The sequence below is a fragment of the Python bivittatus genome, unplaced genomic scaffold (genome assembly GCF_059951505.1).
Source record: "Python bivittatus isolate LINGU-HERP-01145 unplaced genomic scaffold, Pbiv_v1 ctg000850_np1212, whole genome shotgun sequence".
Taxonomy (NCBI): domain Eukaryota; kingdom Metazoa; phylum Chordata; class Lepidosauria; order Squamata; family Pythonidae; genus Python; species Python bivittatus.
Window position 1 is genome coordinate 10,735,826 of NW_028277112.1, and position 16,081 is coordinate 10,751,906.

At 37.7% G+C, this 16,081-nt stretch overlaps 1 protein-coding gene across 12 annotated transcripts in view; it reads right to left on the reverse strand.

Moving 5' to 3' along the window:
• Positions 1–4,250: 4,250 nt before the first annotated feature.
• The window catches only part of MEF2C (myocyte enhancer factor 2C), a 184,205-nt gene continuing 172,374 nt past the window's right edge, over positions 4,251–16,081 (reverse strand). For 10 of the 12 annotated variants that reach the window (XM_088130273.1, XM_007426750.4, XM_088130274.1 and 7 more), the window contains one exon: positions 4,251–10,033. In XM_088130273.1, the coding sequence (XP_087986399.1) occupies positions 9,712–10,033 (322 nt within the window). In that variant the 3' untranslated portion in view covers positions 4,251–9,711. The remainder of the gene's footprint in view (positions 10,034–16,081) is intronic. The other 2 variants (XM_088130275.1, XM_025165765.2) reach the window with 1 other exon arrangement.

Below are 16,081 nucleotides of genomic sequence, written 5' to 3' on the forward strand. Positions count from 1 at the left end.
AGAACATTTCTGGCTTTATAGAAGCTTCTCAAATTTTCCATGCGTTTGTTTCCCTGGTTGAATGTTTTTAGTGATTCACTACTGTAGTGCACTTGATGCAGAAACAAGAGGAGTGACATTGTACTGTGAAAAGAGTAATGTAATTCAGATAGAAATGCAATGTACATGGCCAGGAGATGTATGTGCCAGTTGTTGATGAACAAATTTAGGGATTCTTTCTTACAATTCTTTGTTTTTAGGCCAGATTTAGCCAGGATAGTCTTTCAAGCAGAGTACTATCTTTGGTAAAAATAAGAGATAGGACCATTCTGGTTCCAGCTGAGGCCTGCTGTGGAACAACACATAACAGCTTATTCTGTAAGGAAGCCATGCAACCCAAAATTTGTATAGAAAGTTGCATTGGCACCTTAATAAGACAGCCATTTCTATATCCTTCTCCATGAAGGCTGGTGGTGATAGGGAAAGCCCGCTACTGGGTCTGCAATTCTGAGATTTTGCCAGGCATTCTTGTAGCCGGTGCCTATGGAACCGTCAAGCTATTAAACCCATAGTGAACCATGGTTTATGGCATAAGCACAGATTTCTGAGTTTACTGATGTACAAAATCATAAATTAACTTGAAGGTTCAGGTCTGTAAAATATGGTAGGTTAAAATACAGCTGCCTGGTTTGTGGTTCAGTGTGTCATGGAAATGCAGCCTGTGTGACTGATCAAGAATGGGAACAATGTGTTGGTTGCCTTGTTAAGAATAGAAGCATTTGGCTGCCTAAGGCAAATCAACAAATATAAGGCTATCATATATGAGCTGCAAAAATCTGGCAGCAAAGGATTTACAAGAGTTTTCTGTAGGTCTTTGCTGTCATGCAGTGGTTATGTGGATTTCTGCACCTGAACTATGGGAAGAATTGTAAAAAATAGCACCCTTCAAATTTGCTGCTTTTCAACAACAACAAAAAGAGTACTTCATATGGTTTGGTTCATCATGATGAAAAATTGACACCTTAAATAAAAAAAGTGAGGAGGTTACTTTTCTCTGCCTAATATCAAAACTGCAATTTTATACTCACTTAGCCCAATTGAATTCCAGCTGTTTCTGTAGAAGTCTCTGCATGTCTGAACAGAAGTAACTCTCTATATTATTTCCTAGTAAAAGTGCTTAATATTACAGCATTTGAGATTATTGAGCAAAAACATGTTTGCCTGACACACATGAAAAAGGGGCAAAGTGTTAATCATGTAGTTGCATCTGCCATCTTGATGTTTTGACCCCTCCTCCTGCCCTCTGCAGATGACCCTGCATGTCTTGCCCTACGTTTAAATGTTCAGAACAGAGCCAACAGCATAAGATTCTAGAAACTTGTTCAGGAACATACATTAATCCTGTTACACTAATGTGGTATAGAGGTGTGCTATTTATTTATCAATGATTGTATCTCCAATTGTTGCAGCTTTCTGCTCAATTACAGTGTGACAGTATATTGGAGAACCAGAGATTCAATTTGCCATTTAGTTATGATGCTTCATGAGTGATAGCAGATCTATCAGCCTACTTTACAATGCAGGATTATTGCAGGATAAAATGAAAGGGTGGGAGGGAGGAGAAGCATATATTCTTCTTTGAATATTCTGGAAAAGATATAATTGTAATAAATACAGAGAATGCTCTGTACCATAATGAAGATTTCTGATGTTTTCTTATGGGGATTACCCTTTTCCAACCAGAAAGCCTGTAGATGTATTGATGTGGACTTCTATAATTTCTAGCCAACATGCTGAAGACATCTAGTTTGTAAAAGATTCTCTCTGTTCTTGTTCAGCTACATGAAAGATAAATTTACCTATTCAGCAAAACAAGTCATAAAACTTTCCTTGAGTATTTTAGATGGAAGATGAACGGGGCTGTAGCTAACATGCTGTAATCAGCCCAATCTGACCAGATCATTGACATAATACTTAGGTTATGGCAGAAAAGCAGCTGATGGAACCATCAAGCTATTATGTATTGAACAGTGGAAGTTGCTTAGTTGACCGTTCCCTCACTTTTTTAGAAAGAATTGCCTATAAAAGTGCATCTAATAAATACTGTAGCTATATCCCTTCTCCTAATATGCCTTTCTCATTCCAAATATGTACAACTCATATCCCCTTGTACCCTGAATTGGTTCTGCTCAAGGAAATATTTGTCATGTGTACATTTGATATAATTTCTTGATTATGTGCTCAAGGCCTGGTTCTTTAGCACCAAGTAGAATTACAAAGACTTTCCAAGATCCATCCAGGGCATATATGGTATAGTGTCAGCCCATACTGGAAACTACAGATAAACTATGCATTTATTTTTGGGTGAATGGATCCAATTCAGTTTTCATATATTTCAAAATTAATGCACAGTGCTAAGAAATGGATTCTCATTCACAATATTCTCTATTTTTTTTTTTTTTGATAAAGGGTGTGTTTCCTGTATAGGTGTGACAGCAAAACATTGAGATCAATGGTTACTCCTAGAGACTTAATTTTTCTAAATTATAATCTGACAATGAGATATTTGGGGCCCTGCGGGGCTCTTCCCATTAAGAATGTCTCAGGAACATGCAACAGCTAGGACACGCGGTAAAAAATGGCAGCCAGTAGGAACCAGTTGCTTTTACCACCGTTATTACACACCCACTGAAGATGGTGAGACAATTCAAGCCAGGTGAAATTATAGCTTGAATGAAACTATTATATTTAATGTAATTAACTAATTAGTTACTTTAATAACTAAAGAAATAAAAATGACCAAAAAGAGCAACAAATACTTGAACCTCAGATCTTGGCTACTGTATGTGGGGAAAAAAAATCACAAGAGATATAGGAAGGAGAACTCTTGGGGAGAGATAAGGGGAAAGAGGAAATGGAAGAAGCAAAAAAGGGCTGTATCATAGAAGTGTCTGGTGGGAGTTGCAAGGTGCAGAAATATTTGGCTTCTGGTCTATTGCCTCACTAGGCTTCAAAGCTTGGCCGGCCCACTTAGGATTTCAAGTAAGCAAAGTACAGATCTCTGGAAAAATTGCTTGCTTTCTATTTGCTGCCAGCCAGTTTGTCAAAACACTATGGAGTATGTTTTGAAAAAGTGTGTTTTAGGCAGTTAATTACACATTAGCCCCAGAATTATCTGCACATTGCTGCCAATAACTTCCTGGGACCTTATAAAAGGGAAGCAACAGAAATGCCTGTTGGCCACCTTGCTTGATCTCTTGCTTGATCCAGAAAAACAAGAGCTTGAACTTCCCCAACTCTAAGAGACTCTGTAGTATTTACTTGCATAGTGAAATCTCTGAGTAACAGCTTCCAATCAATTTCTAGAATCTGTTGAAAGTACCAGTCTTGATCTTTAAAGTATTAAATGAGACCGGAGAACTTCAAGGATTGCTTTTCCTCAGGTATAACTACTTGGATGCTGACATCACCTTCAAGTGCCCTTTTCTAGATGCTTTTCCCATGGAAGGTGTCAGATGCTACTCGGAAGTCACTTTTGATAGACTGTTGCAGACTCTCCATAGAGATTTACAGTACACTTACTTTGCTGCCAAAGATCTTAGAAAAAAATATTTCCCAAGACATTTACAGCTTTTTAAAAATTTTAAACATCTGTTTACACTTTCTGGTGTCATTTCAGAATCAGTTTTAATAGACCTTGATTGCTATAACAAGTTTAACTGTTGATTTATTTTAATATTTAGATATTGTAATGCTCTGAAAATGTATTACATTGACAGGGTATTAATATTGCCGTTAATATTGGATCTTCCAAATGAAAAATGTTGCTGCTATTATAGCTCATTATTTCTTTTGGAAAGGTAAGAGCAGATTATCTCCCAATATTGTATCCACCTGCAGATCAATTTTCCTATGGCTTCATTGCTGCAGACCAGTAACTTAGCCCAAGTTATTAAGAAGTTATTGATGTTTCCATCTTTTTGAGAATAACACAACGATATATTTTAATATTTCTGTATTGCCATCACTTTTAAGATAGCATATCACCAGAATAGATACTGCCACCCATAAAGGTCCTGTCAGCAGAGAGTTAATATGATAATGGAGAAAAATGCAGGACAAGGGTCGCTCTCAGAATTATACCGTATCCTGTCTGTACATTTTAAACTGCAGGCTACAGAAAAGATCTCTAGGTCTGATATGTGACAGATGTCTAACTGAGGCAAAGACTACTTAATTCTTTAAACAAAAAATGCACCAGAGACACTGTATCACTAAGAAAGCCAGTAACTTTACTGATTTGGCTGCAAAATACAAATTATACCTTATGTCCAGCAGGAGAAACTTTTGAATTTTTTGCCCATTTATTTATTTATTGTTCACTACAGACAGCTGATTAAGTCTCTTGAGATACACAGGTGTGATTTTTAAATTTGTTATCTTGTCATCTAGTGGCGACAAAGTCCAGCTTATGCCGCTGCGAGCTTCTAAGCTTAATATTTCTTGCAAAATGCTTGTATGTGCCCATCAGCAGGAGGATATCACTGATTTGATTAAAACAAATTCCCAGGATTAAAATAAAATAAAATAAAGCAAAAGCAAATCATCTGAAGCAATCCAAGTCAAATATTTTTAGGGTAAGCGAGTTTCATTTACCACCAGGCTGACATCTTTGAATCAAATTGAAGTATGGGTCAGTTTCAGGTACAAACAGGGACAGCAAAACTAAACAACTTGGTTATGCTCATCATGTAGAGAATTTGATACAAACTGTGCAATTCTATGCTTGGATTGCTCCACATCTTTGGTTAGAATATGTTCACAAAAGCCTGTTATTAGTTTGAGAGTGAGGTCTTCTCAACTGACACCAATGTTCCACTAGCCGTTCGAGGGACCCACCGTGTCAGAAAATGGAGGCCGCAGATGTGAAGATGTCACTGCAGATGGCATAAAATGGGAACAGATGAATATGTTGGGTTTAGGCAACAGCGTTTATTGAGGTTTCAAGTGGCTTTTTGGGACACAAAGACAAAGCATTTGCCTTCTAGAGGCAGGAGGAAAGAAAGAAAAGAAAAGAAAACCACACTGTTGCATCTATTAGGAAGATGGATAAAAAGCTAAGACAAAGGTAAACAATACAAAAAGGGGTTTTTGACATTCTTGAAAACAGCATAGCAGTTGTTTTATTCTTGCATTTTAGCTTTGTTTGAAAAAAAAAACTCTTGAGAAACAGCAGATATCACTGTATTATTAAAAATTTTAAATTCCACTTCTGGGAAAAATAGAAATCATTTGGTTACCAAAAAAAAGAAGAAGAAGAAGAAGAAGAAGAAGAAGAAGAAGAAGAAGAAGAAGAAGAAGAAGAAGAAGAAGAAGAAGAAGAAGAAGAAGAAGAAGAAGAAGAAGAAGGAGGAGGAGGAGGAGGAGGAGGAGGAGGAGGAGGAGGAGGAGGAGGAGGAGGAGGAGGAGGAGGAGGAGGAGGAGGAAAAAAAAACCCTTTGATTAAGCACTGAAATGATTTTAAAAACTCCTTTTCTGAGAAAGGCATCAATGCATACAATATATAAATGTCTGCAGATTGTTCTCCATGAGCTTTCCCCAACCTAGTGCTCTTCACATATGGATTATAAACTCCATCCTGCCCAGCTAACATGGCCAATGTCTATTTGTTTTAGGATGGGAATTGTATTGTGACACTATATTAGAAAGGCACCAGATTTGGAAAGGATGGTATACATCATACTACTGTCATCAGAAAATAGGCTTTATCCCTTCATTAATTAGCCTTTTCCAAATAAAGATCAGCTTGAGGGGAGAAGGCATCCTTTTGGCTATTGCATGTTGCCTTTAACTTTGTCCTGCCCAGGTTGAAGAAAGCCTCAATCCTTTTTTGGGGCACTGCCCCAAAACTGCTTAAATATAAAAGAATCACACCATAAGTCCCCCAATAGTAGCTTAGCCATAAATGCTTTAAGGTATAGATAAAAAGAACAGTTAAGGATTGACTGCTAAAGCTTCTAGAAAGCAACATCACCATTAAACATTGTGCTTTTTTATTAATTAAATCCATTAACAATGTTCAATTAAGCCTAGCTTTTGTGCCCCTGTATTTTAGTTTAGCTCAGTAGTGGAAAAAGGAAGAAACACTAGTATCCATTCTTGCACAATTTAGCTCTGTGTCTGTGTTCAGGGTCACAATGCCTGGCTGAGTGGGAGGAGCCTGTTTCCACTGACTCACATGTACAGAACCCCTCACTTGTATAGGCTCAACAGTCCTTTCAGGTGTGCATGTATATGGCTGTCGTTCTGACTCTCACCCACTCACATTGGCAGACTACTTACAATCATACTGGTAAGCCAAATGTTACTTCCCCCCCCCTTTTTTAAAATGACCACATACATATTGCATATTTAATTCATGTTGAAGATGAGTGATCTCAAGTGGTGATAAATGTTAAGGTGAAGAAAATCATTTGGAACCCTGATTGAAGTTAGGAAAATCAAATATTGGCCCCATTCTCACTTTCTTTTAATGCACGCGTATCTTTTTAAAGTCATTGGTAGAATTAATGCATTATCAAAGCAGTTTTTCTGTTATCTAGAACATAAGTGCAAATGACATGGCTTCAGCATACTCCCAAGGTTTTCTGTACTAGTCAATAAATGCTTAGGATAAGACAAAGCAACCGATGAGCCAGCACGAAATCATAAGCTATGACACCACGCCTGTGGTAGTCATTGCATATGGAAGTGCAAGTGTACAGGTATCATTATTATTGATTGCTGTTAAAAATGAACAAAGCTTTATACCTATATTTGGTTGGTATCCTTTCACAGTTTATATCCTTCTGTCAGACATATTCATCCATGTTAACATTTGTCAAAGTCACACAGATTTGCTAATTTTTGTTCATGATTCTGGAAAGGTATCACAAGACTAATCAGCAACTGGGATTAAATGAAAAGTGAATAGCCCTCCACATTCTTCACTCTGCTTTATCCTGATACTGTATCAAAATGGTGGTAGAGCAATTATAAGAACTGCATCATGAGCTATGCTTTGCCTGTAATGTGTTAGAAATTACTCAGATTTCTTCCATCTTACATTTCTACCCTGCCCTTCTCTCCTAAGAAATAAAATAAGCTACATCACTTGTAGAACTTACTCTGACACCCAGCTCAGCAGGGTGGACAACCAAGACCTAGTCTGCATGCCAGATCTCAAAGCTCCAAGAAATATAAAACATTTATAAAGAATGAAATAATCTAAGTCATATACAAAGGGACTCTCTCACAGCACTGGGAAGCCAGATATACCTTTCACACATCTTTTAGTATGGAAAAAATACTTCTTTTCAAGATTCAGTCCCAGTTTGTGTGAAGGAAGGAAGGGTTTAAAGCAAATGACATAACTTTCATGCATTTCTATTCCTGTTAAATTATAAATAATATGTGTTAATGTCAAAGATAAATTAGATATCCTGTTCAGGCATAATTTTATTCTGATATTATTCCTGATTAAAATTATGGGTAGGAACTGTGGATAGGGAATGGGCCTATTCCTGCTCAAAGCAACATCTGCAAGTTACTTTCTCCAGTAAGGGGAAAGTAGAACAGAATGGATGCTATTCTGTGATGACCAAACCTTTTAGGTTAGAAAATTATGATGGCCAATTTTTATAGTAGGACTGATTGCTCAAAGGAAGTATAGCAACACTACATTTGAATGTAACGGTGGAAGTCAGCTCATTGCTCCATATGATGCACGCGCTTCACATTTTAACTGTCATACCTACTAAATACAGATGTCAAAAATAAGCACAACACTTTTTAGTGGAGTTGGCCCACACGTTCAGCCATAAGCCGTCAAGTGTTGCATAGCAAAATACTGCGTGGACCTATATTCAGTCATTTGGAAATAAATCCCTTTGACCTTAACAGGATTTATTTCACAGCATACCTGTACATGACGGTGTTATAAGTAATGTAATGCATGTATAAATCCATCCCTGGTCATAAACAACTCAACATTTATGGCCAGATTGAAGTTAGAATTGGTGATCTTTTGCTGCTATGCCATCCAGGCCACTGAGGCCACTTTTCTTCAACCACATTTGAATCCAAATCTGCCTGTACTTCTGGGACAACCTACTGACTGTTAGGCACAATAACTGCAGTTAGGGTATCAAATTTGGGGTCCTTGTTGGATTATAAAATTATATTCACTTTGATGCTACCCCAGATATCCATTTTGTTTGGGAATGTGCAAGCCTTCTGAGTTACCTCTTACAGCAAAAAGACTGTAAGTTTTGTTGAATTTATAGAAACAGGACAAAGATGAGCCACATTGTGATCTGAAGGGCAGAAAGCCTCAAGATACGCAAGACATAAATAAGGTAAGAAGAGGGCCTTGAACATGGTCATAGATATGATGGAACTACTCAGATGCAAAATTGACTGCAGATGTATTAGAATTATATGGGCTGCTTTAGGAAGGGAAAATCCTAATCTTTTGCAGATTAGCCTTCAACAGCTGAATGATTCTGTAAAATGTATTCCGATTAGAAGAAAAACTGAAAGGAAAAAAATAGTTACTTAAATGTGCAACTGCACAAATATAATTCCCCCACTATTAAGGTAACAAAAACTTCTGCTATTACCATAATTATTATATATATTAGAAAGCTATACACAAGCATGTTAATTTCACAGATTTTTTTAAAAGATTCTTAATATTTTATATAATTAGAAATACACATTTCAAAAACAAAATTTCTGCAAAGAGAAAACAGTTACCTTGGTTAGCAAAGCATGGAGTTCTTCATGGCTTAGGGTAGTGCTTTCTATACAAAAAGTCCCCCTTTGTTTCCTTCAGGGCTGTTTAAAATATTGGCAAAGCTATGAAGGGGAAAACACATTTTGGCTTATGTAAACTACAAAAAGCCACAATGCTTTGCAAACTCTGTCTTACTTTTTAATATGAAAATAAGGAAAATGTAATTTACATATTTTTTAATATTTTTATTTAATAAGTGATCCAGACCCAGAATTTAAAAAAATTAAATAGGTTAGCCCTCACACTAAAAAAAGAAAGAACCCAAAAAACATTTTTTTTTTTACAAGTATGGTCCTCTTTTAAATGATTTTGATCCGTTTAACTGAGTGCCATACTCATACAATATGCCAACACATTTGTGAGCATTTTCAGATACATTAAGTGACCTAAATTTTTCCTTCTTTTCTTTTCTTTTTTTCCTTAGTCACCCGATTTCTGGGTCTCCCAAAACATCTGTACATTTTCTATATGTTGCATAACAGCCGCTTTCTCTCAGTAAAGATCTGCCCAGGGCTGGGCAAATGCCTCCTCTTTTTTTCTGTTTTTGGCTATTTACATGTAAATAACGTTGAACCTGCAACATGACACTATCTATTGTAACATACATTTTGCAAGGGAGCACAACAGTAAAAAGAAGTTAACCTTAAAACCTATTTTGTACAAGTGATCTGTTGTACAACTCAAGTGCGAAGCATCTCTTCAGCATTGCTGTTTATCTTTTAATATGGTATCACTGAGGCAATTTAAAAGTACTTTTACAAAACAGAGTACCTGACTTTTCCCCCCCACACACAGCACATATAATGCATATTGACCCCCCTCCCTCTTTCCCATTAAGGTATAGCACACACACGCACTGCAAGGAAAAAAAAAACCTCTAATAGCTAGTAAAGTTATCATGTTGCCCATCCTTCAGAGAGCCGCATGCGCTTCACGGAGGGACTTTCCCTTTCGTCCGGCGAAGGTCTGGTGAGTCCAATGGGAGAGTGGAATTCATTTCGGTGATCTTCCCTGTCGCTTCCATCGTAGGAACTACTACAGCTGCTCAAGCTGTCAACAGGGGATCTTCCTGCCTCGTGGCGCGTGTGCTGTGGATATCTCGAGGGCGTGGTGGTACGGTCTCTAGGAGGAGAAACAGGTTCGGACTTGATGTTGAGGCTTTGAGTAGAAGGCAGGGAGAGATTTGTATTCTGAGATAAATGAGTGCTAGTGCAAGCTCTGTAGGAGGAAAGGAAACCCAGTTACAGACGGAGGAGGCAGAGCCCCCTGAAATGCACACTTATACAAAACATCAGCTAAGAGACTGAAAACATCATCCCTGCACAAAGCCAAGGAGGGTGTGTGTAGAATTGTCTCTGCAGCTGTGGGACATGTCTGAATGGATGACTCTCCTAGTGTGGTCCCTGCAGTTTGTTCTGTTGATTGCCCAGAACTGCAGCCAGGATGATGTTCATCTCAAATGTAAATAGTGGCAGTGACACATACTGCTGTCTTTAAGCAGTTTCTGATTTCTTAAGGTATGACTCCATGTGTGCATACACAGAAAAGTAATTTAGAAAGATGGTAAATTGCCATATGGCAGACTAGCACAGATTGCTTACACCTCAGCATCCCAGAGCAATTTGGGGCTGATCTGTTCAGCACCTTTTGGTTTTTCACGTGGTTCATTTTTCTGGGCTCTAGTGAGTGTCCGGAGGTGTGTCCGAATGGCAACTCATATTGGAAAGAGGGTTGGGCAAAGATTCAGGACATTCCCTACCCAATTCTATATCACCCTAAAGGTACATAGAGACTAATCTTCATTTTTTAATACAAACAAAAAGTCAATGCGAGATTAGTTTTAGAAAATTCTGATTTATTCTAAAGCCCTGCTAGGCAAAGATTTAGAAAAAGTTGCTGCCACCAAAGCATGATTTTGTGTTATGTATTTAAGCAGCACCAAGTTAGTAGTTTGTCTCCTGTATTTTTCCCCTCTCTCTTCTGTTGGTAATGAGGAAATTGAAACAAGAGTTTTAGTGATGGCCAAACAGATAACAGCAGTTGCTGTTTGATGAAATAAGCAAAAATAATAGGCAATAGGTTGATAATGGGTTATTTTCAATATAGCATAATTTATATCAGTGTTTCTCAATCTCATTATCTTAAGATACGGAGACATCATCTCCCAGAATTCCCCAGCCAGAATGCTGGAAGTTGAAGTCCCCATATCTTAACTTTGTGGAGACTGAGGAGCACTGATTTAAATGAATGGCAAACCTGAGGGTAATTTATATGTAACTGAACCTCTGTTTGAATCACGTCATTACATTAAGCTGAACTCATACTTTCAAAGCAGTGCTTCCTTACTGTGACAATATAGATCTAACAATACACACATAAAGGTAACGGGATATTTTACTGTGAGTAAAATGGTTTAATAATTTAAATTGAATTTGAAAATCTAGGAAATATAAGATCTAACTTTTGAAGATTGACTTCAGGAAACAAATTTGGATTTGATAGCTATGTGAAGTTTTTAAATTAGAGCAAGGTCTAATGTCCTTTTGACTACATTAAATGCTCCTTTAATGTACCTGTTTAGATACTCCCTGATGTGTTCAACCAATGTGTAATGGATGAGCAGGACTGCTTGTATAAGGTGTAACAATGATGCTGATACACCTATTGACCCGCCTACCTTTCACAATTGCATGGAAGATGTAACTGCAGGTAAGAAATATATGTGGCTTTTTAAACAAGCCATAAATCTGTTGGCCCAGGTCTATGCATTTATATTTGCACATTCTTTCTATGCAAATCCTTTCCCACAAATACTGTGTTCAGTTGCCTGGGTGGGGTCACCAAGAGTACTCCCATTCAAAAGTTCATTAAGTGAGACTGTTCATCTGAACAGCTCTAAGCAGTTTTAAAATGTAATGATAATGGTCTGAAACCATATTCACCCTGTTAGTGTAAAGAATATACAGGTAGTCCTCAAGTTATGACCATTCGTTTAGTGACGGAAGTGGCGCTGAAAAAAATGACTTGCAACTGGTCCTTGCACTTATGACTGTTGCAGCATCCTGGCAGTCATGTGATCAAAATTAGGATGCTTGGCAACCAGTGTGTATTTACAACGGTTGCAGTGTCCTGGGGTCACGTGACAGCCATTTGAGACCTCCCCAGCCAGTTTCCCACAAGCAAAATTAATGGGGAACTGTGTAATTCATTTAATGGCCATGGTGATTCGCTGAACAACTGCTGCAAAAAATGTGAAATTGGGTGTGGCCACGTGTTGCCTTGCTTAACAATCTTATTGATAAACAACAAATTTTCCGGTCCCTATTGTGATCGTAAGTTGAGGACTACCTGTATGTACCTTCATCATGCTGAGGATACAGCATGATTTCACCCAAACAGAGGTGAAATTAATTCCCACCATGCACCCATATTTGAAATAAAACATCCTATCCTCTCTCTGTCCCAGGATGCAAATCTTACAGACAAAGATAAGAAAACTAAGCATGACTTAGTAAGTTTATTTTCGTTTTGTGCATGAGATAGATAAAAAATAAAAAGAGAACTGAAGGGGCAGCAACAGGATAAACTAGCCAAGCACCTCTTTTGCATGAGGCTTAGGAAGCTGGCTTTATAGATGCCTTAATAAAAATAATGCAAAACATGGAAGATTAAGCCTGCACTTTACATACCAAATACTGGAAACATTTTCTCTCTTATGGTTCTACAATAAATTCCCTAGTGTAACAAAGCAATGCTCTTTATGGATAAGGCACTGATAACATATTGTAGGGAAATCGTAGTAAATCCCTGATTGAACTGAATTTACATCTTGATCTTATAAACATCAGATATAAACTTGTTGTTTCTGAGCATATTGGTCCATATCCAGGTGAAAAAGAAGTCAGTCTGATTAAACCATGGTCTACTGAACTGGGAACAAATTATGTGCTTAAATGCTCCATCCCTCCTTGTTTGCTCCTGATGAAAGTTTGCATCCAGAAAGATATACTGGCTTCCAGATCCACTCTCCCATCCTGTCTGATCAGGAAAATGAACTTTCAGGTTATGAAACCAGGATTAGATCTCTTAACCATGATTTAACCATGATGGAAAAGTGATTTAAAAATCCAAGTACTGTTGCTGAAATCACATGCATTGGGAAAAAGGAAAGGGGATGGAAAGTTAAGGCATATAAAGCTCTTTCCCTGCCCCATAAACCATGATTTATCAGATAAATCCTGAACCAATGTGGTGTTCAAAATGTGCTAATTGCAATGACATGAAATGTCCTATTCAGTACAACATTTCAACTTTGTTACAGCTACACATAAACTTCTGACATATATATGATAATGTTCAAAATGTCTATTATGAACTACTAAAATGGGTAAAGTAGACTGGTTTTCTAGAGTAAGAGGAATGGTGATGAGAAAGGAAAATGTTACGTACACAATTTCCTAAGTTTGTGAATACTTGCCAACCGTGCATGGAAGATGTGTATCACTCAGAGTTGATATGGCAGATTGTAATGTTCCACTGAGGGGACTGGAAAACTATGGCATGAAGGATAGAGTTTACACATGCATTGGAGCTGCGTATTTTGAAAGACTGGACAGCCCATGTGCTTAGCCCTAATCCTCTCAAATCTTTGTGGCTGGGCCCAAAATGAAGGACTGTGCCCAATTCTTCTCTAAACTCTGCAAAAATGCAAAACAATGCTTTATCTCACATCTATCCTTGGAATGATGTGGCAATGCTTTTATCATTAATTGTCACAATGTTTAATAATGAATGGCTATTGTTAGTCAACAAAGAGGAAGAGAAATGCTGCATCAGTAATTGCTTTCATCTGCCCCGCATTCAACTGATTTTGTTAAAATTGGTGCAGTTATTTTCCTAAAGGGAACGGACAAGCATGTTGGCCCTACAGTTGCAGTTGTGTGAAAAGCAAGCAAAAGGGCGGAATTCTCTGATTGTACATTCTTGGCAATACCTGAAATTAATGCACTGCCTATAGTTGGAATCTGTCAACTGCAGGAAATTAGTTCAATCTGCCATGTAATGAACATCTTTATTCACTGAGAAAACTAGAAGTAGTGCAAACGTAGCACTGACTATGAATAAGTTAAGGTCACACACAGAGTGGTTTGTTGATTTCTAAAAAAGTAAAAATGTACACCCCTAGAGATGTTCAGTCCAGCCTGCAGATTAAATTGGAGATAGGATAATAGTTCTTCTCTTAACTCTGTTCTTTCTTGTGGTTATTTAATTTCAGATTAGATCTGACTTATAAGGTTTACAGGAGGCATTGCTAACTGAAATATATATATTTTAAATTTTGCAGTTAGAGTTCCAATTACTTACAAATGTAGAATAAATACTGTATGCCATGTATTTTATGACTCAACTAGAAATAGATGATAGTGTGTGTCAAATCTATGAAGGTTTGCTGATAGTTTAACATTTAATTATGACCTTGCTTTCTTTGTGAAACAATCTCATTATATGTTATGGTGCACTACTGAAAACAATTAGTTCACTTTAATACTGCTTAGATGGGGCATTTCCTATTTTGTAAGATTTTTTTAAAAAATACTAAGATTAATGCACAAGGAATATTATTATGAAGGTTATAGGAAATGTTTAATAGGGCTTTCACGGTAATACAATTTTCAGTTCTTACAGACAAAATAATTGGTATAATCCACTTCTCACTGAAGTGAATGGCAGCATGTTTAATTTAAATGGGGCTGAGCTACTGCTTTCAATGCACCCTAAAAGAAGGGCATCTCATCTCATCAAATGGGCACACAATGGCCTTTTATTAATTCACTTATGTCTCCAATCACTGAAAAGACATCCAACCCTCACTATGCGCAATTTAGATCATAGGAATAGTGAACATTATGGTGCTGCTACTTTCCCTGTTCCACTGGATTTGTTTATATTTAATCTTTTACAAAGAGTTTTTCGGCTTTTGCAACAGCATATATTATTATGGTTTTTTTCCCTCCTGCATTTGCCACTAGAGGGCAGGAATGCATGCCCTTTCACTGGGAAATGAATACTAGATCTGCTTGCTGGCAACCTTTTGAACATGTAATTTATCACGGTATAAGGGAAATAAGTGAAATATATGTGCCCCTTCTAAAATGCATGATGCTCAGGCAAACGTGGATTAGGATTGGGTCAAGTCGGTAGGTCAGTTGGTAACACTAAGCAGATAGGTATTGCAAAGGATGCAGTCTGAATGGTTTAAAGCTCTGTTCAAAGCAGAGAAGAAAAGTAAAAACCCTGGAGTTCTAATATCACTGTGTCTACAAGGGTATGATACAATCAGTGAAACAAGCTTATGTTAATAGATTGGGGAAAACAGATGAGTTATAAATGAATTGCTTATCTGTTTTCAAATTCTGAATTTTTCAGATATAATTACTAGACACAGCTTGAGTGAGTAGTAGGTTAACATTTATGGGAGCTTTCCCCCAGAAATGATGGAAACATGTCTTCTATCAAATCATCCACAAGATTTTAGGTTTTCCAGTCATCTGATATCACTAGTGATGCTAGGTATTAAAGTCTCTGCATGCAAAATAGGGGCTTTACCATAGTCCTTTTTTCATCAATTGCAAATGTCCATAGTAAGATAACATCCTAGTATTAACCATATCTGCTTGCCTTTCACTTGGGACACATCTACAGACTGAAAGAGTGGTACTGTGAGAGGAACACTTATCTCCCCTCCCTACCTCTGGAGGTGGGCTACCTCCTGCTGTTTTGAGGCAGGTCAAGAAGGAAAGAGGAGGAAGGAAGCCACCTTCAAGGGAGAAGATGGTTCTGGCAGCCCCTGTGCCTTTGGGGTAGCTGAATTTGGGCTGGAAGGTTATTTCCTTCCCAGCCCAAGTTCAGGTGAATTCAGCTGCTTCTATCCTAATGTAATGTAGCCTGGTACAGCTAATGTTGAAACTCCACTGCCAAGACAATTCAATCACATAGACCGTCTGTTGCCTGATTTCACTCAACTGCTCTCCTCCCCCATGTGAGCTAATGACAAAAATGCTGCACTGCAATCTATCCATATGCATGACACATCTATCACTGACATACTGGAGGCCTGCCATTTATTACATGTTAAACTTGCCTTTCACATCAATTTCTACTAACTGACAACCAGCAGAACATTATCTAGAGAGGAAGGGACACAGGACAGAACTACATGGAGGCAACTCTCCTGGGTTTATTGTAGCGACCGAAATCACAATTCAG